We start from the raw sequence: 22283 nt of genomic DNA, 5'->3' as shown, positions 1-22283 counted from the left end.
CACTCCAAAAATTAAAACAATGCGACACACTTTTAATGTATGGAGAGTGAGTCTGGTTTTTGTTGTTTTTAGATGAGAATTTTTAGTGTTGACATAAATGTGATAAAATGGGTATTTTTGTATTTTGCTGCTAAGAACATAAGTAACCACAAAACTTTTGGAAAATGATTTGGCAATATTTGCCAGATACCGTAAACTTTTATTCCTTGAACCCAGATATCCTATATGTTCTAAAGACCTAACTCAAGGTTCAGAAGAAAAGTTATGCCTGAAATTATTAATCATGGCTTTATTATTAAAAAGGCAAAAAGAAGTCTAAATATACAACGAGGAGGCAGTAAGGTAATAATTATGACATGCCCAGTATAAGTACTAGAAGAGTTATACTGTGATATTTGGACACATTGAAAATGATCTCACTAAAGCTTAACAAAAGGGCATATAAAACTGATTTAACCTAAGAGTTCAACATATTTAAAAACAAAAAAGGTGTCTGCCTTTTTATGGTACGTTCTACCTAACAAAGAAAAAAAAAAAAAAGGAAAAAAGCCTATGCATTCACCAAAGACTGAAAGAAAATAAACCAAAATGTCAGTGACAGTTTTAGGTGCTAAAATTTCTACATTTTAGAACTTGACAAATTTTTATATAATGAATATGAATGACTGTTATAGTGGAGGAGAATTATCTTTAAAAATATCCATGACTATGGCTTAGTGACTTGCATAGAGCATATAGTTTCCTTTACTTTTATCAGATTTGCATTTTAATAGAAGAGTTTTTGTTTAAAAAAACAAAACAAAACAAAACCAGTCCCAGTCCGCTCTGGTCCCCAACCAACATCTGAGCTCCCCTACTGGAGTTCAAGTAGGTAATTTGCTTTCATTTTGAGTTATTTTCGTGTCAGTTTGATATATTGCCTCATGCAATTTTAGCATTTGTAAAAGAGAATTCTGTGCTTGTTACACGCAATGTGATGGGTTAGGGAGCAATCATGGGGGGTTATCTGCATGGCTTTTGCAAGGAGAATAAATTATTGGGTCATCTGACCTGTGCTTAATTTAATGGGAAAGAAACCTAGGACTTTATCAGTTCATGCTTTCGCTTTTGCACTTTGCTTTTGACGATTCGGAGTTATTGGTATAAAGATTAAATTATATTAGGTCGTCTGGAGATTCTGATTAAATCACCATTTATGGAGTATCTACTTATTCTGTAAGAAGTGGAAGGGGTGGGGCGCCTGGGTGGCTCAGTCAGTTAAGCGGCCAACTTCGGCTCAGGTCATGATCTCGCGGTCCGTGAGTTCGAGCCCCGCGTTGGGCTCTGTGCTGACAGCTCAGAGCCTGGAGCCTGTTTCGGATTCTGTGTCTCCCTCTCTCTGACCCTCCCCCGTTCATGCTCTGTCTCTCTCTGTCTCAAAAATAAATAAATGTTAAAAAAAAAAATTAAAAAAAAAAGTGGAAGGGGTGGAGGTTCCTCCTGAGCCTGGAAATATTACTCAGTAAGTGCTTTAGTTTATTGTGCACAGTGCTGACCCACATAAGACACAGAGAAGGGTTCTGTAACAATCCCCTGTGCTTACCTTCAGAAGTCTAATGCAGTGGTATAAAGTTATAACAATAAATACGAATCAATGAATTTCTAACTGAATGGATGAATGGGTAGCTTTGTGGACAGCCTAATACACGAATGGAGTTATCAATGGATTAATGAATGTTTGCACGGGTCCAAGAATATCTGTCCTGGATTCTACTGAACAGAAGTTGAAAAGAACATACCTGCTTTCACGAAGCATCCTCTGTTCCTGAGCTTTGTGACAAAAGGAGAAACAGAAAGGGAGAGAGAGGAGGCCCTACTTCATGTTTTATCACTGCTGTTATTAATGAGACTTTTCGAGGAATAGCCAGTCTGTAATGACCCCAAAAGCACTGTTCCTGTCTGAGTACTTCACTATTCTGTGGTCATATTTCAGACCTATCTAGAAACAAGGATACTGTAAGTCAACTTATTTTGGGCCCTCACAGCCAGCATTTCTGTCTTCAATAAATGATTCATGTCAGGAAAGCATTTAAGTGCTTTTGTTTTCTAATAAGTCCCTCTTCGGGTCCATTATGCATGAATCCAGTCGGGGAAATTGCCTGGGTTCATTGACATCACTTTATGAAAATCAAAGAAAGATTTAAAATCTAGCCTTATTGATCTCCCACCTTCCACACACTTCTTACCAGAAAAGAAGAGTTGGCCACAACAGGGCCTCCAAGAACTCAAGGGTCAAGGGTGCTTAACCAACAGTGAGGAACCCGCCAGAGAAAAGAGCCCATTTACTGGTGTCTGAGACACAGAAGAAAAAGGCCACTTGCTTATTTTGCCCGGAGTTATCGCCTCTGAGCAGACCCTCACAGAACCTACCCACCTTGAAATAAGCCCCATGGATCCTGACAGAACGAGTGGAGGGCTTCTTCCAAGCTCAACTCCCTGGTAGGGACCCCAGGGCATTAATGCTATGGCAGTTCCTATGAATCAGAAGCACTGTGGTTGACAGCATGTAGACTAGTGTCCCCATTTCCCATTTTCTGAGCCACAAAATTGGGTTTGACAGAGCCTTTGCTCATCCCTTACCTCACTGAACTCTCCCACCACCCTTCTACGTGGCCAGTGAATCTGTCATATTCAATTGACAGAAGACCAAGCTGAAATTCCTGGAGGCCAATGGCCAGGTTGATGCAGACACACAGACGGTCAAGAGTCAAACCCAGACCTGAGTCAATACTGGTGCTTCCCTTTCTGTACTTATGTTGTAGACCACTGGTAGAGTCATGATTTCTACCTTCCCAAAGAGAATTCTAGTCCGGTTGATACATGCCAGTGCAAAGTAAGTTCCCAGTGCATCGCCCCCGGCACCCCCTGTATTTGCACCAAGTTAGCTATTGTGTACAGGAGCATCCCATGTCCACGTGGTTTTGTTACATAGCCCTCAAGCTTTGGTTCCCTATCACTTCACATCTTCTTGGTTTTCTCACTTCATATCTAATGCTCAGAACTTCCCCAGGACTGGCAGTTTGGGCATTTGTCTGAGGCTGGTGACCTCTGTTGGTTACAGGCCCTGTTTACCTGGCTACAGACAATGTTTTGTCCTGTGCGTAATGGCAAAGAGTCATGACTCCTAATGAGCTGTTGACCCAGACAGACTAGGTGGGCTAGGCCAGATTACGTGAAGAGATTTGTGCGATCTTATCAACTTTACTGGAAAAACAATGCCAGAGAATGTGCTTGGCTATCTCTGGTGATTCAGTACTAGTGTCCTCACAGTTTCCTGGCCTGGCCATTCCCAGACCATGGGTCGTCTGGCCAAACTGAAGCCTGCTTTAAGGTTAGAGCTTCTAAATACTGAAAAGATTAGAGTTGTACCACTCTCTCAATGGATACTGAGAGTGGAAATATTAAATTATAAAATAAATTTAATGAAATTTCTGATAAAATTTTACATTTTGCCCTAAGTCTTAATTTAATTTAATTTTTTAAGTAGGTTTCATGCCCAGTGCAAAGCCCAACACAGGGCTCGAACTCACAACCCTTGAGATCAAGACCTGAGCTGAGATCAAGAGTCAAATGCTTAACTGACTGAGCCGCCCAGGTGCCCCGCCACAAGTCTTAATTTTAAAGGCTTTTAATTATTATTATTATTATTATTATTATTATCATTATTATTTTACCTATTTTGAAACATTAAAGGTCAGATTTTATGAAAAAAATTTAGGCGCCATGATTTGCTGATGACCTAAGCACCTGTCTGTCCGCACCAGTAAGTTGCCCCCAACCTCACCCTGTTCAGAAGTCAGCCCCCTGCAAATTGCTTCCTGGTGGATACAAACTCATCTATTATCTGCTCCCTCTTATATATATATGTATATCTATCTTGTGTGTGTGTGTGTGTGTGTGTGTGTGTGTGTATATATCTTGTATATATATGTGTGTGTGTGTGTCCTTAGCTTCTTATTGCAAGGCTCCAGGGAAATGCTGTGACATTCCAAGGGCACCAAGATGACTGTGGTCTTAATCTTGTCAATATTGGTTTTTGTTTCTCTTCCACGGTGTAAAAGCAAGTCGCGTATCGTACGTCCAACTTACTCCTTCCATGCAGTTTATATAGATAACTCACTGGTATCATCCATCGTTTTGAAGAGAGCTTCAGAACCAATGGTTTTGAACTATCTTACTTGAGGAGAGGAATGAGGACCGAATCATTTAACTAAAACTTGTGAGTGGACTTTGGGGGTCTTACAAGTCACCTCACCTCGTCCTGGAGTGTGTGGGGGTCAGAAAAAACAAATGTGCACACGAGGAGTGTGTCTTGTTTTGTCTTACTAAAACAAACAGGAGAAATGTGCACACGAGGAGTGTGTCTTGTTTTGTCTTACTAAAACAAACAGGAGAAATGGATTAGGGGAACTGCAGAGTGGAAAGGCTAGTAAGAAAAGATGGTGGATGGTTTGGGGTCGTGGGTAAAGCAGCTGAGGGAGGAGGAGACACGCCCGGGCCGCCGGTACTAAGGAGCTGCTTCATGCGGGCCTGAGCTTGGCACTTTCTTTCTACGCATTGGTGCAGGTCAGCGTCCCACAGATTCCTGGAAGGAGGGGATTATTACCTCCATTACACAGACGAGGATACTGAGGCTGAGATGACGAGGCCAAGGTCATGCAGCTAGGAAGTGGGGAGTTAAACCCAGCGTCTTTCTGTGGAGCTTCTCCATGGCTGGTTTGGCCACCCGGCTTTGTCACGGCCCGTGTGGGAAGGGGAGAAGGAGGCACTGGAAGACCGCAGTCCTGACCACGTTGCCTTGGTGACAGTGGGACTAGAGTAGGAGGTGGTTTATACGCTGAATAAAGCTCTTTTCTCGTTTTTGGTGCCAGCTGGTGCTGCATCGAACTCGCGCCTGCTTCAGTAGGCCCAGGGCTGGTCCCGGGCCGTTTCCCCACTTGGAGAGACCTGAGGGGCTAACTGCTCCCTCCTATTTCCACCATCACAGGTAGATTACTGGACCGATGGCCACCGATCTGCCACAACAAGAGTGGTGATGAAGAACCAACAATTTGCGTTCAACATCCATCTTGCTTTCGTTCTGTATTTGAAAAGGCTTCATTATTAATTGGAATATTCTTATTTAAAGCAGAAATGTCCATGTTTCCTGAATGGGAAGATGAGTGTTCCCCCATTTCCTTTCAGTTTTTGGTTTCATGATACTGGATCTTGGGGAAACTTCCAGAGGTGGAACATAATTTCACAATGCATTTTCCACAGAGTACCTAGTAAAATAGTTCACACATTCTTGGTTGCTGGAAATGCAACCTACCAGCTAGCTCCTCGGACTGCCCAAACGCCGTGAAGTCAGGGCCCCCCGTACCCTGTGACCGTGAGAGAGCTGGATTGGGGTGTAGAAATGGCAGGCATTGTTCTGGAAGTGAGGGTGTTCCTGAGGGCTGGGCAGGACCGACTGGTGGGGCAGTAGCTCAAAACTCATGATCTCCCCAGTGTCAGAAATGGGACCGTGAATTGAAATATGGAATGGTGCTATGAAGGCCCAAGTTCACATGCAGTCCAGCTACCTCAGCTGTGTCAAAGCAGCACAATATCGCTCAGGGCACGAGTTTGGATTTTAGACATTTATTCACTCTTTGACCTTTGCATAGTCTAACTGCTTAGGCTAGCTAAATCCCCGTTTCCTCATCTATAAAATGGGGATAATAATACCTTCCATGGTGGGCTTTTGTGACGGCGACTGAGATAATGTGTGTGAAACATTCAGTGTGCTGATCCTCACTGCTCTGGTTACTACTCAGAAAATCTCATGTTTAACTCTGGACATTTTAGTCTTGTAGTCGTTACTGCTACGAAAGGCCTTAGAGAATATCTAATTAAATTTCCTTCTATCTTTGTTCTTTTCTCATAAAAAGGTACCTAGGGTATCCATTGGTGTTTATCTCGGAGTCTTGGTTTCCTTGGATTGGACAGAAAAGCTCTTCAGAATGTGTTTTGCTCTTATAAGCTACTCAGAGTCAACTATTAAATATAAACTCAGAAGCCTCAATTTTCTATAGACCTAAGTTTTTATCATCCTAAAATTAGACTTTGGAGAAAGGCTCGGTGTTATTTATTAGAGGACGTAATGAAAACCTTGAGTATGATTTATGACTCCTTCGGAGCTTGGTTTGTTTTAATGGACATCATGTACGGTACAGGGATATTGGACAGAGGACTGGTCCATAAAATTTTAACATAAGCTAATTTTAATAGGCTTCTCTGCAAAACCATTCGATGGGGATCATTTTTTTTAATTGAGGAGTATTTTAGTTACAGATGGTCCCAGAGACAGTTAAATTCAGTCTAGAACACTTTCTCTCCTGTTTTGTTTTGGGCCTTGGGCCAGTCTAACGCGCAGGAATCCAAAAACTAAATTTATCCTTGTTTGTCAGGACTAAGCCCTAAGTGGATGCCTCAGGCTTCCACAAGGTAGTCGCTGCCCTTTTGGAGATTTCTGCTAAATTCATTCACCCTCACGGGGCACGCAGAATCTGAATGTTCCAAGAGCAGAACATACCTCACTCGTTTCCCTCTGGGACTACATCCGTGTCCCTTTCCTCCAGGGCCACCACCACTGGCCCCGGGCATTCTGTGCTCTACCGACCGAAAATACTGGTCCAGAGACAAAATTCACCAGCTAGCTGCACGTTAGTCCGTGTTACTTTCCACCAACCCTTAAGTTTTCTTCTTCTTTCCATCCAGTTGACCATGCCCCTTTGAGAGCCCTCTCTGTACCTGGGAGCTGAGGAAGAGAGAAGGATCTCCTTAATCACTATTGAGGAGACCCCACTGAAATGACCGGAAAACCTGATTTGTGAGGACATACATTTCCTGTATTAGAATCAGAGACTGTTCTGTCTGTCAAAGATCTTGGAGCTCGCCTACTCACTGTCTTCCTAAGGAAGAAAATGCTAAAGCAGTAGTGAGGCCATCCCAACAGACTCCAGGTTGGCTGACGTGTCTAAGTGTGGGATGTGTGTATGTGTGTGTGTTTGTGTGTGTATATAACAAATAACTGTTAGTGTTTTCGTAAGGCGTTCTTGGCTTCCAGTACTTTTTTCTATACTTGATTTTAATGTGATTATTATTTATATATATGTATGTATATATACATAGATATGATTCGGGGTCCTTTAGCTCTTAATATATTGAAAATGTAGCCATCTCACTATAAACCTATTACAGCGATACTTAAATTGTGTGGGTTTGCCATAATTCACTTAATTGTTTCCACATGTGGAAATGTAAGCAGTTTCTAATTTTAGGTGCTTATAAATAATGCTTGCTGAATATCTGCATGCAGAGAGAATAGTCTAAAAGTTAATTTTGTCTTAAGAGTGTTTTCCAGAAGTTGGTTACGAGATTGAGCAGTAGGAAGACGTTTCAGGTCTTTGTACGCGTGTCAAGTTGCTTTTCTAAAAAGACTGAGCGGTTGTTCTCACAAGGAGGGTGAGAGTCCCACTTCCCTTCAAGTCTTTCAGAATGTATTATTATTTTAGTTTGGAATGTAAAAAAAAAAATAGGTTCTGTTTGTTTAGTATTTCCATTTCTCGCATCTCCTTTCTGCTTTGTGACCTGTTCTGGTGCTTGGAGTTAAAAGAGCCTAAAATGAGGGGTTGTTTGGATTTCAGTGATGATACTACATTGGTCACGGGTATTATTTTAGCAATTCCGCTTGGACTGATTTCTTTGGAGGAACGTTTTGCTTCTTCTAAAACCCTGCCCTGGCTCGGCGCTGTAATAAGTGTGACAAACAAGCCAAACCCCGAAAAACAAGCTACTGAAGGACTTAAACCCGTTTCAGACTCCTTCTCTCTTCCTGCCCGAGCCTGAAGGTCGTGCTTATTTAATGGTTTCAGAGTAGTGAGGAAGGCAGAGGACTTAAGTCTTAGCGAAGGCTCTTCTATCTGTCGCCTTATTCGAATGCTTTCCATTGAAGCTCTCTGTGCGCACTTAGAGGAGGATGCAGTTTGAATTCTCTCCTGGGGACATTCCGAGCTTTCTTTATTTGCTTATGTTTCCACTGCCTGAGGCTGGGCAACGTGGGGCCCATCTGCTTGACTGAGCTGAACTGGCTCAGGAGCCCCGCGGGGCCCCGCTTGGCTGCTGGGGTGCGCAGGGCTGCTGGGGTGCATGCGGCTGCTGGGATGTGCTGGGCTGGGGTGCGCAGGGCTGCTGGGGTGCACGCAGCTGCTGGGGTGCATGCGGCTGCTGGGGTGTGCTGGGCTGGGGTGCGCGGGGCTGCTGGGGTGCACACGGCTGCTGGGGTGCATGCGGCTGCTGGGGTGTGCTGGGCTGGGGTGTGCGGGGCTGCTGGGGTGCACGCGGCTGCTGGGGTGCATGCGGCTGCTGGGGTGCCCTCGGCTGCTGGGGTGCCCTTGGCTGCTGGGGTGCACAGGGCTGCTGGGGTGCCCTCGGCTGCTGGGGTGCACGTGGCTGCTGGGTGTGCAGGGCTGCTGGGGTGCCCTCGGCTGCTGGGGTGTGCAGGGCTGCTGGGGTGCCCTCGGCTGCTGGGGCATGCAGGGCTGCTGGGGTGCACACAGCTGCTGGGGTGCACAGGGCTGCTGGGGTGCCCTCGGCTGCTGGGGTGTGCAGGGCTGCTGGGGTGCCCTCGGCTGCTGGGGTGCACGTGGCTGCTGGGTGTGCAGGGCTGCTGGGGTGCGCCTGGCTGCTGGGGGTGGGGTTGTTGTGCAGGGCTGCTGGGGTGCGCGCGGCTTCTAGGGTGCCCTTGGCTGCTGGGGCACGTGGCCGCTCCTCTCCTCGGTGTCTGCTCACTTCCTTGCTGGGAATGCTGCGTGGGAAACGCAGCGTCCCTGAAAGCACGGCCCGGCTCCGACTGCCTTCCTTCTGGGGTCCGCTTCTCCAACTCCACACTTGGGAAGATTATTCCTCAGTGAAGAAGGTGAAGAGCCGCGAGCTCTCGTGAACGCATCGTTTCCCGTCTCTGAGTCACCGACGGAAAAGTAGAGGTTACAATGAAAACAAACGGGGGAGGAAATGTTTTCACACGCTTGGAGGTAAATTCAGGAAAATGTCAGGCTCTAGATATGTAGTGAGAAGGGAAACTAAGTCGATCTCTATCTCTCTGCTTTCCCAGAAATGCTAAAATCACATTTCTTAGCTGCGCCCCTTTGCCTCCTTATTTTCTTGCCACGAGAAGAAAATCTCCCACTATTCGGGCGCCGCCTGTGTGGCAAGCATTCCAGAAAGTGTTTCAAATGCGTTATTATCTGAGCCCCATGACCGCCTGGTGTTGAAGGTATTGCTCTGATTTCACAGACACGGAAGGAACTTTCATAGCTGCCGATGGGCTGAGCCTGGATTTCTAGCCAGAGCTGCCGGACTCGCAATGTCCCCTACACCTTCCCTGTTCCCAACTTCCTCCCAGGCACCTGTGCTGGGATGCAGGGTGGCATCCAGCCTCCACACGGTCAGAGCCTGGATTCTCACCTTGGCGCCCTCCTGACAAGGGGTGTGTCCTTCTCATCAGGTCTGTAGGCAGCACACTTGTTCTGCCTCAACGACCTGGGCTGTCTCCCCTTCTGCATCACACGGGGCTCCGTCATCTGACCACAAGGAACCGCAATGCAGGCTGGGATCGGGTCCCTTCTTCTGTCCAGGGGAGGAAGAGCTCATCTCATTCTAAGAAAAGAGTAATAAAACAGGAGAAAAGAAACCGCCAGAATTCTTCCACCCAAAATTAGCCACTATTAATAGACAGCCATGAATATAGAAATAGACAGAGATGTGAATGATATAAATATACACATTATTATTTTACAAATCTGAATCATGCTGCTTTGTGACCGTTTTTCACTCAGTGTCTTCTCATATTCTTCAAAGGCCTATACCAGCTCGTTTAATGCCTCTGTTACACAATTGGTTCATGGTCGCTCAGCGTCCCCATGTGTGTGACCCCAGGTCTCTCCCTTCCTTGGACGAACAGCTTCTTTTCTTCACAGTGGCACTTCAGGAGATTTCTTCCATTGAATAAGAGGCCTCCTCCAACATTAATGGCAGCTTTTTCAAACAGCTGTGAGCCGATTTAACATAGACTCATGGGCAACAATGTGCCCTCAAGGACTGCCAGAGACTTTTTCAAACGAGGAGTTAAGTTCAAACTCTGCTAAACATCAGTAGCTGGGAAATGAAGGTAATTTGGAGTAAACTATCCTCCTTGAACCTTGATTCCTGGTGACAGGAGCTTCCTGTCTGTGTTTAAAATGCTGGTTCAGGAATTTTCAGGTGATGGGTCAGACTCTACCTTCTGAAAAATCCAAATAATGTATACAGGTTGGGTTTTCTGGCATTTTTCCCTGTTCTCTACGATTTCTCTTTAAAATGTCTTCATGTTTCAGGGGCACCTGGGCGGCTCAGGCAGTTAAGTGGACGACTCTAGATTTCGGCTCAGGTCATGATCTCACAGTTCTTGACATTGAGCCCCAGGTTGGGCTCTGTGCTTAGTGTGGAGTCTGCTTGGGATTCTCTGTCTCCCACTCTCTCCTTCTCTCTCCCTCTCTCTCTCCCTCCCTCTCTGCCCCTCCCCCGCTCGCACTCACCCTCTGTCTGTCTCTCAAAATAAATAAATAAAACTTAAAAAAAAATGTTTTCTTGTTCCGGCAATTCCTCCTACATGTTACCTGCATTCCTTGGGTTGTGACTGGTCTGGGCTTCAGTATCTGGCAAGACCCCTGCTCCTGTTCTCAGCACAGCCAGCTTGTGTGCCAAGCCCCAGTCATGTCATCTCTCCCCTCTGTCCCCTCCTCAAAGATCACCTGGGCTGGATTTACCATCGTGAACACGATGGAAGGGGCTGTACCTCACAAGCCTGGAGTCAGCTCTCGGGGCCTGTGGGCGAGTGCCAGGGAGGGGCCCACGGGCTGGGTTAAAGGCCACTTGGGAGCCCCTGATGTGCCGTCCACACTCTGCCCTGTGCAAGAATCCCAACCAGACCATGGCAGCATCTCGTTTGGGCTTTCAGGCACATAGGTTCTTCATCATTGCCCTTGATGATAAGAAATATCTTTGCTCACAGCAATATGACAGAGAAACAGCTTCATGGTTATTTGTTGATTTACAAACTCCATAAATTACTTGTTCTGACAGTCTGTGAAATAAAATTCTTTGTCATTTCCTTGCTTCGTATAAGCTGCTGAAGTGAATTTGCTGGAAAGTTTCTTCCCCTAACATTCTAGGTAGTCACGCATCTGAAAGGGAAGTAGGCAAAGTAATTTTAACTGCTTTCACCACTGGTCAGATATTTCTATCATCTCTCCTCAGTAGGGCACCGAATTGGCTGATGACCACATTCAAAAAAAGCTGTTCCTTATTCAGTATGGGTAGGGTGGCCCCCCAAGCTTCCATCTGGAATAAACTTAAGACACACAACACATATTTACCCAACAGATACCTCCTTAAATGATTTAGCCTTGTGTCTCTTTATTACTAATCAGCTCTGAGACTAAGTCAGTCAAATTGTTTAACAAACTCATGGCACCTGCCAGCCTTGTTCTTCTTCAGGCAGTTCCTTGGCTAGTCTTTTATTTTGCTCTTGCCTATAAATTTGAGAATTGGTTTAGGTGAAGGAAGGAAGGAAGGAAGGAAGGAAGGAAGGAAGGAAGGAAGGAAGAAAAAGAAAGAAAGAAAGAAAGAAAGAAAGAAAGAAAGAAAGAAAGAAAGAAAGAAAGAAAGAAAGAAAGAAAGAAAGAAAGAAAGAAAAACAATAGTCTCCTTGGAATTTTGATCCCTCTTTACAGATAGAGAAACTGAAAGAAAGAAAGAAAGAAAGAAAGAAAGAAAGAAAGAAAGAAAGAAAGAAAGAAAGAAAGAAAGAAAGAAAAAGAAAGAAAGAAAGAAAGAAAGAAAGAAAGAAAGAAAGAAAGAAAAACAATAGTCTCCTTGGAATTTGGATCCCTCTTTACAGATAGAGAAACTGAGATCCAGAAGGGTTACTTTACCTGAAGGCACACGACCAGTAAGAGGTACAGCAGAGGTTCAAACCCAGACAGTTGGACCCAAGCCCGCGCTCGGCCACCACACTAGTCTAGAAAGAGAATTTGAGGAAGTGTGTGCAAAACCAAAGCAACTGAGGCCCGCCTGCCTGTGATTCCCCCTTAAACATCACCAGTATTACATAGACTCCTGCTTCGTGCGGTACTAGCAAAGGTTTCACTTGAGGGCATGGTGGTCCCTGGTCTTTTACAAGGGAAAAAAATCTTCCGTGTTCTTTGTAATGTCCTACTATTGACTGGAAGTCGAGGAAGGCAGCATTTCATTCCCTGCGTTTCCAAAGTCCACTATCTTCCTTTTCTTAGTGTTAAGTCAGCATAGCAAAGGATTTGCAAAATGCTTCACACGTACTAGATCGTAGAGACCTAGGGAAGAATCCTACTTCTTTTGGCCAGATTGTCTGGAAGCTTTTAGTGGCTCATCTAGGGACAGTGAATAAAGCGCATGAATATTCAACATCGTCCTGTAACTGCTGCCACACTGTAAACCAACGTACATCACTCCTCTTTATGTGGCTCCTAAAAGTCAAGTGCATTGAAAGGGGGCTGCCAGCTTAATGCCTACTCATTAGAGAGAGACTGAGTGTGTTGGAACCAAGTGTGTCTTAAGGAGTTTGACAACCTGGAGATGTTTGTGGGAAAAGCCACCTGGGAAAGGTCAGAGACGTGATGCATCAATCAGTCCCCGCAGACCCTTGGCTTTGTGCCAGAGAGCAGGGCTTCTGGGGGGGTCGGGTGTCTCAGCTGACTCCAGAGAAATCAGGCCCAACGTTACTTTCCACTTCCCCCTACCAGAAACATATGGAAACCAGGCGGGAGTACCGTGTACCTTCCAGATCATCTAAGCAAGTGTAAATGTTCTAGAGGAACACACCTTATGTCTGTCCTACTGCCCACGGCCATCTTCAAAACCACTCTGGGTGACCAGAAGCAAGTCCCATTCCCCACTCTGAATATAGCTTGTGATTTTGAACTCCACTGAAGGCTGTGCTCGTTTTTGCCTTTGGGGTCATCTCTGAGCTGCTCCACAGAACCAAAGAGAGCTCCCCAGCTCCCCCCCCCCCCCCCCCCCGGCAACAAAGCAGCCCAGGCAGGTGCACAAGAAAGAACTTGGAGATAAGACAGAGACCTATGAATAGTTATGGGCTGTGACAACCTTAGGCAAATCACCCAACCTGTGAGTCATCTCAGTTTCTTATTCTGAAGAATGGGATAATAATTCTCTTCTCATTAGGTTCATGGGAAGCTTAAAATGATATAATAGATGTGAAACTATTATGTAGATTTTTTGGTGTTATTAACAAAGACTGATCTCTCCACTATTACTGTTGGAGGGTTTATGCTAAGTTTGGGCTGCTTCTAGAGAAGTTTGCAGTGAGATCCTGCTTCCAGGAGAACCAGGCTGCTGTGCGTGACTGCCTCAGCTTTCTTCCTTTTGCCATCAGAGTATTTGAAACTCCTGCCTTCACGCTTGCCCTCAAAGGCTTTTTTTGCCACACTGTAAAGTCATATCATTATTCCATTTTGGGGTCGGAGACTGATTACCAGGCCGTGAGTCTGGCTGCTATTTGAGTTTCTTTCTGATTTTAGAACTGTGTGTGTGTGTGTGTGTGTGTGTGTGTGTGTGTGTCAGGGGTGTGGTGGGGGTGGTTCTCTTGCCTTCATACTTGGTCATTTGTGTTTACTGATCTTTCAAAGCCCATTCCTTGTCTACCTTCATTAAATCATTCCACATTTTTTTTTTAAATTAAGCTCCCCGAGGGGCGCCTGGGTGGCTCAGCCAGTTAAGTGTCTGACTTCAGCTCAGGTCATGATCTTGTGGTTCATGAGTTCAAGCCCCATGTGTTGGGCTCTGTGCTGGCAGTGCGGAGCCTGCTTGGGATTCTCTCTCTCTCCCTCTCTCTCTGCCCCGCCCCTGCTTGTGCACTGCATCTCTCTCAATATAAGTAAATAAACTTTTTTAAAAAAATTAAGCTCCAGCTATGTGCCGATGACTGTTCCAGTCACTGGAGAGAAAATGATGATCTTCAGGAGAACCGTGTACTTGGGAGCAGTGACGGTGCAGTGGGGGAAGGGGGAAGAGCAGAGGGTGTCCTCCAGGGACACACTGGGACAGGTGCTTCGGCAGGCAGAGGCCACCCCAGGGGTATCCCTAAACGTCACACGGGCCAGCTTGCCAGAAGGGACGTTGGAGCAGGCAGGATCTGGAGGAAGAGAAGTGGGCGGGGGAGGGTGTTCAGGCAGAGGTGGCAGCAGGAGGGGACACCCGGAAACACAGCCTCTGCTGTGATCACCAAAGACAGGAGCTCGCACAGCAGCCGAGCCGCAGGACTCGAGCCAGCTCGGCCACCTGTGAACCTGGCAGCCGTAGAAGCCGTGGAACCGCGGCCGGGCTGCTTACCCTCCCAGGACCTCGGTCCCCTCCTCTGTGCTAACAGTCCCAGCCTCACGGGGTGTTGGGGCAATGAAAGGAACTATTACTTTTAAAGGGCTGAAACCCGGCCTGACATAAGTAAGCGCCACGTGACTGCCGAATAAAAAGAAACCAACTCGTGTACAAAGTGTTTCATTGTAAGAGTCTATTTTAAGAGGGTTTTCTTCCCCCCCCCCCCACTCTAAAAGCACGTCTTATATTTTTGTAACGTGTAACACTGGTTTGTGTTCTAGACACTTTCCTGGGTGGCGGACCTTGGTTCCCTCTGGAAATATTCTCCTGCGAGTATTTATTTGTCTGAATCAACACAACCCCGCGCCATGGACCTCCTCGGGTTGCTGAAGTCTCAGTTCCTGTGCCACCTCGTGTTCTGTTACGTATTTATCGCCTCGGGGCTAATAATCAACACCGTTCAGCTCTTCACCCTCCTTCTCTGGCCAATTAACAAGCAGCTCTTCAGGAGGATCAACTGCAGACTGTCCTACTGCGTCTCCAGCCGTAAGAGTCTCGTTTATTCTGTTTGTATCCTCACCGCTGCGGGGTGTCGGAGACAGGGCTGGGAGCGGCTCCCCGGGCTTGCCCGGCGGCCCAAGCTGCTTTTGGTTCTTTTGTGTCCGTTCCTTTGTTTTAGGTTGGGAATGTCTGCCTTGTCCTCACTCCTCAAAAGCTAATTTTTGACCGAGTGATGCCAATAGCCCACGGTGCAGCTCAACAGGCGCAGAACGGTCGCCTCTGGAAAGTAAATCTGCATTCTGTCTGTGTTCTCATTTTCCTCCTCAGCGGCAACCAGTGTTAACGATTTCTTAGTTGCCCTGTGGAAATGGCATTATTTTGTGTACTGAGATCTTTACGGATTTATGGCTCTGATGTGTGTATGCAGGTGGGTCTGTGTGCATATGTTTGGATACATAATGTTTTTAACAGCGAAATGGCAATGTAACGTATTGTTCTTTTGCCCTGCATCTTTAACTTTTTATTTTGAGATAATTGTAGACGTACCTGGGGTTGTGAGAAATGACACAGAGAGCTCCCCTATACCCTCCAGGCAGTTTTCCCTAGTGAGAAATAACTTCTTGCATAACTACAGTATAACGTCCCAACAAGAAAACCAACAGTGACACAATCCACCAGCCTTATTTAGATTTCTCCGGTTTTATGGACACTGATTTGTGTGTTTGTGTGTCTGCGTTTGATTATACTCAGCTATTTTAAACGTGACTAATTCCACTGGCCCGAATTTCAAAATTGAAGTGAAAAGAAGTAAATCAGAATATTGGGAGTGCCTGGAGATGAGTTTTGTTGTTGACTGACCTTAAACCTGTACCTATTCTCAAGAGTACGGAAGGCAGTGTATCATAACCAATTATATATATGGGTGTGAATATATTTAAAAATATGAGCTCTTTCACATCAGGCAATTTAAAATTTTTTTTTTCAACGTTTATTTATTTTTGGGACAGAGAGAGACAGAGCATGAACGGGGGAGGGGCAGAGAGAGAGGGAGACACAGAATCGGAAACAGGCTCCAGGCTCTGAGCCATCAGCCCAGAGCCCAACGCGGGGCTCGAACTCACGGACCGCGAGATCGTGACCTGGCTGAAGTCGGACGCTTAACCGACTGCGCCACCCAGGCGCCCCACATCAGGCAATTTAAAAATCTCAGCTATATTAGATGCACCAAGAGTCCAAAATTATTGGCATCTTCCTGAAACCCTTTAAATGAAGCAATTAAATGTGAATTTGAATCCAGACAATACAGGCTGCTTACAATTATCCAAATGGATTACTCCTGATCCAATCAGTTATTAATTTAAACCTCAACATACCGACTTGTGAGAAGAAAATGATAGAAACATCCTTATCCGTGATTTCTTTCACCAACTCAGAACTTACAAATCTCTCTGATACTATTTCTGATAGGGTGTCAGTGCTAGACCCCTAAGTCTTTTATTAGTGTGTTTTATATAAATATGTCTTGAAGATATTCATAACATCCCAAAGGCAAGCTATAACTGCAAAAAAAAAAAAGAGTCTTGAAGCCATTTGTCTATGGCATATTGGATGCGGTACCCGATGCCCCAGTACATAATGCAAGTCTCCGTGTCATACATTTTACTCTCACGTTGGTCTGTGGTACTTAGGGAATGACTCTTCAGAGCACGGTGGCCGTAGTAAGAGATGTCTGAGCTGAATTGTAGCTGTTTGAAGAGAGAAGAGTTTGCATAGTCAAGAGAAGGTGATCACTGTCTGAGACGTACCTTATGATTTTAAGGTAAAATTTTAACTCCGGTAATCGGCATCTCTTTAAACAAAACTCAAATTTAACAAAGCAACGCTGATTGCGCTCTTCATCGAAACCTGTATTTATGTGATGCGCACACACCTGTGAGATACCAACATCTGTCAGTTTGCAAGCTGAAACCATGCCTGTTGGCACCGTCACAACCCCAACCAAGTGTCAAGCACGTGGTTCGGAACTGGGTTTCTCATTTGGAGTCAAGAGGAAAGAGGTAGAATTCGGGAGGTGAGTTCCCAAGAGTACTCGATTTTGCTTGTAGTAGGTGGGGAAGACACCCAAGGCTATGGCAGGATAAGGTCCAATTCTTCCGAGAGTGCTTTAGCCCACTTGTTTCTGGTGGAAATTAAGATGGGGGACAAATTCAGAAAGCAGGTGCATTTTTACCCATCACAAATTGATGGAGTGATTTTAGAATAATTCCAAGTGGAACTCAGGAACTAACCATCCAAGACAACTAGCATTTTCCCCACACAGAGTGTGATGGACAGACAGTCTCACTACAAGGCCTGGGAGTACATCCATCCACGGTGTCCCAGAGGAAAGCTTCTGCAGGCTCTGGACTGAATAGAAGCAGGGCCATTGTACAGCTATGTGAATAGAGAAGGGAAGGAGCAGCCGTGGCTCCTGGGGAAAGAGAACATGGTGGGAGAGAAGGGCAATGCATCCCGGGCCCGGCTTGGGGGCACCTCATTATAACAAGTTCCATGCAAAGCAGATTCCTCACCCCTGCTGCCCTGGCATGTGTTACACGGCAAAGCTACTCTCCTTCTCTTTCTCCTTTCACTTGTTCTAGCTGGTAGATGTCCTTATTCCCTGAGTGCTTCACAACCACAACAGAGGACGTGTAACACACAGACCGTGGGCCGTTGAAGGTCACGGGCTACGGTCCGTGGGTTCCTCGGCAGCTTGGAGTAGGAGACGGTCAGGTTCCTTCTGTTGGCTTCACCCTCCTCCTCTTCTCTCCAAGTTGAGATGAAAACTGTCTGTGGGGTTTGATTGTGCCTTCTGGCGTATGAATCAGTCCGAAGCTTAGAAAATCGGCAGCAGCCATCCCTGGCCACTGATATTTTAAGAAAAAAGGCAGAATAAATTGTCTCCTGGAGACTCAGGCCCCCTCCCTCACCCTGTTCACTTTACCAACAGGGCTGTGTCATCGTCCCTTTTTCTTTAAATGTTTGTTAAGAGCTTGGTGTTGTGCCAGGTAAATCCGAAGTAATCCGCAGCCCTGGTGTGGGGAAATGCACGTGCCAAAGGCCACACGGATGTGAATGACAAGTAGAGACGAAATGCAGCAAAGACAGTGTGGTTACTGGCAAGACACACGGTGCAGAGAATTTCAGTCTAGTGGCCAGGACTGACATCATGAATAACAATTTGAAGGCATGTTTAATCTAGATGGCTGGGTTTGGGAGGGTTGTTGTATCTCACTTGCCCCTAGATTTGCCCGCACGAAAGGCTAAGACAGGCAGGCAGCTGAGTGGGGACGGGCAGGGTGGAGTCAGCTTCTGCAAGGAGAGAAGCAGGAAGAAAGTGACAAGATGCGAGGCAAGGAGTAGAATTGAATTACCTTCCCATTGCACAGGATGTGCCTTTTAATATCCAGGGAAAGGTAGCCAAGATTGGCTGGCTTGTTTTTCTTCCCTTCTGACACTGCAGGTTTAAAAACAACCACCACAAAAAAAAACCCCAAAGATTAAAAGAACCTGTTAATGGCAGAGTTTTTAAGAGGGGGTGGGGCAGGGGAGGACTACAGATGACTTAATGTTTCAGCAAGGGAAGGACTCTTGGTGAGCCCAAAGCAAAATGGAGACACCCCTGTTCCCTCTCCCCCACCCCGCACCGCCCCCCCCCCCAGCCCCGGGGCCTCGCTGCCAAATTCCCTGCTGCTCTTCACTAGCCCTGTGCAGTTGCAATGCCATTTAGTTCCTCCGGACTGAGGCGCCCATGGTCACGATGCCTGCCTGACGCACAGCTCCAGGGCCAAGGCCGCACGGTGGCGAGGGGGCAGCCAGCATCTACGGTGCCAAGATGTACAAGAGAACGTCCTACCTTCCTGCTTACAGCCTGACTCTTCACTTCTCCCACGGTGGCACTTAACTCCTTGGATAGGTAACTCAAAAACACGAACTCACATTTGAAGAAAAGGAATGGGGTGGAATTGACCAAGATTCCAAGATTTTTCTAGTTAAGGGTTTAGATTTTTGTTTTTGCCCTTGGGAAGATGTTCCCTCCTGTCTTTAGCACCCCTGCTGCTCCCCTGACCTGGTTGATGGCCACCTAATCAGTAGTAGGCAGTGGTTGATCATGACGAGACAAGCAAGCTTCCGGTCACCACCTACATGTGTCCTGCCTTGGAACAGACGCTGGTTTTCCTGCTGTAATAATAATACACATTGGCAATGGACTCTGGGGTGTGTACGTCACTTCGGAGTTGTGACCTGAGGAGAGGGCTCGGCAGTCTGGTGAGCTTGGCAGAAGTCAGTCTGTGATCCTCTCTGGAAGGATCAGGGCTCAGGAACTTTTCAGAACAGCCTCAACAAAGGCACGCGCACGCAGGCAGGGTGGAAGCTCTGAGACGCCCACGAAGCTGTGTGTCCCCGAGGCATTCGACTCCGGGGGTGCGTGTGAATCGAAGACCATGGGGAGAGGGAGGTAGCCCCATCCTCCTGAGACAGAGACCAGATTCTTCCCCCAGCCAGCACACGTCATGGGTGCGAGAGTGACCCGGCTAAGAAGGGGCCGCTGTAACCTTTTCCGACATGACCTTGGGAGAAACGATACGTCCTGTGAACCTGGCTGCTGGTTGATCCATGTCTCTCTCCCCAGCCTGGTTGAGGGCAGGGCTGAGTTTCTCATTTCAGTCCAAAATGATTTCTCACTCTTCAGTCCTTCATTTGCCACAGTGGTCTCGCCTCCAGGATGTCAGAGAGGCTCTTTGTCAGATAATCCCAAAGCTCCTAGTCTTGACCCTGCACACGCCATCTTGGCTCCTGCTGAAATGTGGGTCTGGGGGGGACCTGCCAGTACCTCCGCTGGGAGCCACGACCCGAAACCTGGGTGTTGTCATCACAGGTCTCTGGCTGAATCCTTAGCGGGTGCCAGGCGGTGAGCACCTCCCCGGAGGGCACAGATGCCGGGCTGTAGATGGACAGAGGCAGAAAAGCCTACAGTTGGCGCTCTCTCCTTTGCTACAGCTCTGTGATCGGATGGTGGCTTCGATGAGTGGTCAGTGAAGGGATTCTGAGGACTCATGATAGGTGCCTCAGCGCTGCCCCTATGGATTACCATTCTAGAAGGCAAAGCCTAGCTCCCTGAGGGACCCTCAGCTCTCTATGGGGGCCCCTTCCTCTCTGCGCTCTGCCACCCGCTGGCACCCTTTGCGTCCCCTGAAGTGCATTGGTCTCCCCACCCCCAGCTTTACTGAGCAAACGCTGCTGGCTTCACCTGGAGTCACCCTCTGATGGCTTGACCTGGGAGATTCCTCAACGTCCACGGTGATGTTGAACGAGTGCTTTTAGGAACCGGCAAAGAGCGTCCTCCTCCTCCTAATCCCCCCTTCTAAGGAGTATATCTCTGTGTCGACCCAGGCGATGACAGCAGAATCCAAAGACAAGATCCATGACATGAGAAGGATCAAGCAACAGAGATCCTATGCTACGTAGCGTTTTGGGTTTTTTTTCTGGTGATTTATTCAACAAGTATTGAGCACCTATCATGTGCTGGGCACTGTGGTCCCGGGGACATAGCGGTGAGATAGGAAGCTCTGCCCCCAGGGAGCTTCCAGTCTGGTCTTCTAAAGGTCTCATCATAACATCTTACAAAGGCATCTGTAATGCGTCCTGCCTGCCACATGCCACAGCCGTCATTGTTCCCGGGCGCAAACCTTCCCGTTTGTCCCAGGATTGGGCGAAGCAGACCTCCTCCATTTTCTCCTCACTTAGTAAGCCCTCTTAGATAGCCCAAACAGAAAACCATACCAGGTTAGCAAGTTAGCATTCCTCCAGGAATATAGCCGAAGCGATCCAGAAATTGGCTGAGGTTAGATCTCATTTAAAATTCCTTACAGAGCAAAAGAGCTTGAGTGTCTGAATTTAAACGACGCCAGAATGAAGCACAGGAGAAAAGTAAGGGCATGCTGGCACGTGTAGGGTGAGCGGAACAAACCTCAGGTCCGCCCCTTTATTCTGCGGACTTCTGCCCAGCTAATAGGGCAAGAGCACCTATTGTTCTAACACTGCTCTGAGTCTTTAGGCACAGAGAGGTTAAGCAGTTTGCCCAGGGTAACCCAGGAAGCGGAGAAACCGTGATTATATCCAGGAAGCCTCAGCACAGAACTTCTCTGCCGGGCTACCAGTGTGGCCTTGGGGCTGAGGACCAGGCTTCTGGGCTGAGGCCAAATGTCCAAGTGGCGATTGTAGTACATGACGTTCCACAGGGCCGTGGAAAAAGGAAAAGGGAAATCATAATGGGTAGTTATTTTCATTTCTAATCATTGCTATCACTGCGGTCTGTGTGTTGACTGTGTATTAGGCAATTAGGCATCATGCTAAAACTTTTATATCCTTTACCTTGTTTGAGGCTATAATCCCTCTTTTGAGGGATTTTGAGGCAATCCCCCATTTTGTGGCTCAGTTAACTGAGGCTCCGAGAGGTCAGGTGACTTGTCTAAGGTCAGACAGTTAGTAAGTAGGAGAGCTGAGGTCCCAAAATGCATTTTTTTCTACCATATTTTGAAACAAACATAGATAGTGTGTGATAAGACTTCTTATTTTAACACCCATGGCTAATGTCAAACAAACATCTGCTAAGATCCACCCTGGGCATGTTAATTCACAGTCTTGGCCCCAGGTAACCCTACAGGATGCCTGTCCCTGCTCAGCAGGTGCTCTGGTCGGTTGTCCTGAGAGAGATCCAGTCTCATGAGGAAGGCATGAGGACACAAGCCATTGTGGAGCATGACAGAAAAGCTAAGGTGGAGGAACTCAGGGAACAGAGGAAGGGACAGCCCATCCCGTGAGAGGGTAGAGTCGTGTTCTACTGAAACATGTCACTAGCCAGGTGTTATGGAATGAGGAGGATTTGCAGTGTGTTAGCAAGAAGAGGAAGGATGGTCTGGCCTGAGGAAAAGGCATATTTTAGCGTCTCCAAGGGACAAATGGGTTTCTTCAGGCCGTCGGCCATCAAAAGGAGGGGGTCCTACCAAATCCCATCAAGAACCTTCCTGTGTCAGGAGACTGGAGCCAGCTGCAGCCCCCTAGGCCAGGAGGACAGCAAAGACACGTGTGCAGAGTGGACTCGAAGCTCCTGGTCTCCTAGATGAACCCCAAGTGTTTGTCCTCGGGAATTCCAAGCGTTATGAACATCAGTTTACGTCAGGATTTATTTCTGTTTTGCTCTAAGCAGCATTGTTCAAAATGTGCCTTGAGAAGCTGTTAATTTGGTTTCTTCTTCTTTTTTTTTTTTT

The 22283-nt window shown here is 46.8% G+C and overlaps 1 protein-coding gene across 6 annotated transcripts in view; it reads left to right on the top strand.

The window, feature by feature from the left end:
• AGPAT4 (1-acylglycerol-3-phosphate O-acyltransferase 4) overlaps window positions 1-22283 on the top strand; it is a 126591-nt gene that overhangs the window by 21921 nt on the left and 82387 nt on the right. For all 6 annotated transcript variants that reach the window (XM_043592711.1, XM_043592707.1, XM_043592709.1 and 3 more), the window contains exon 2: window positions 14754-15018. In XM_043592711.1, the coding sequence (XP_043448646.1) occupies window positions 14841-15018 (178 nt within the window). In that variant the 5' untranslated portion in view covers window positions 14754-14840. The remainder of the gene's footprint in view (window positions 1-14753; window positions 15019-22283) is intronic.

The sequence above is a fragment of the Prionailurus bengalensis genome, chromosome B2, assembly GCF_016509475.1.
Source record: "Prionailurus bengalensis isolate Pbe53 chromosome B2, Fcat_Pben_1.1_paternal_pri, whole genome shotgun sequence".
Lineage (NCBI taxonomy): Eukaryota > Metazoa > Chordata > Mammalia > Carnivora > Felidae > Prionailurus > Prionailurus bengalensis.
This window is presented reverse-complemented; position numbering and strand designations above follow the sequence as displayed.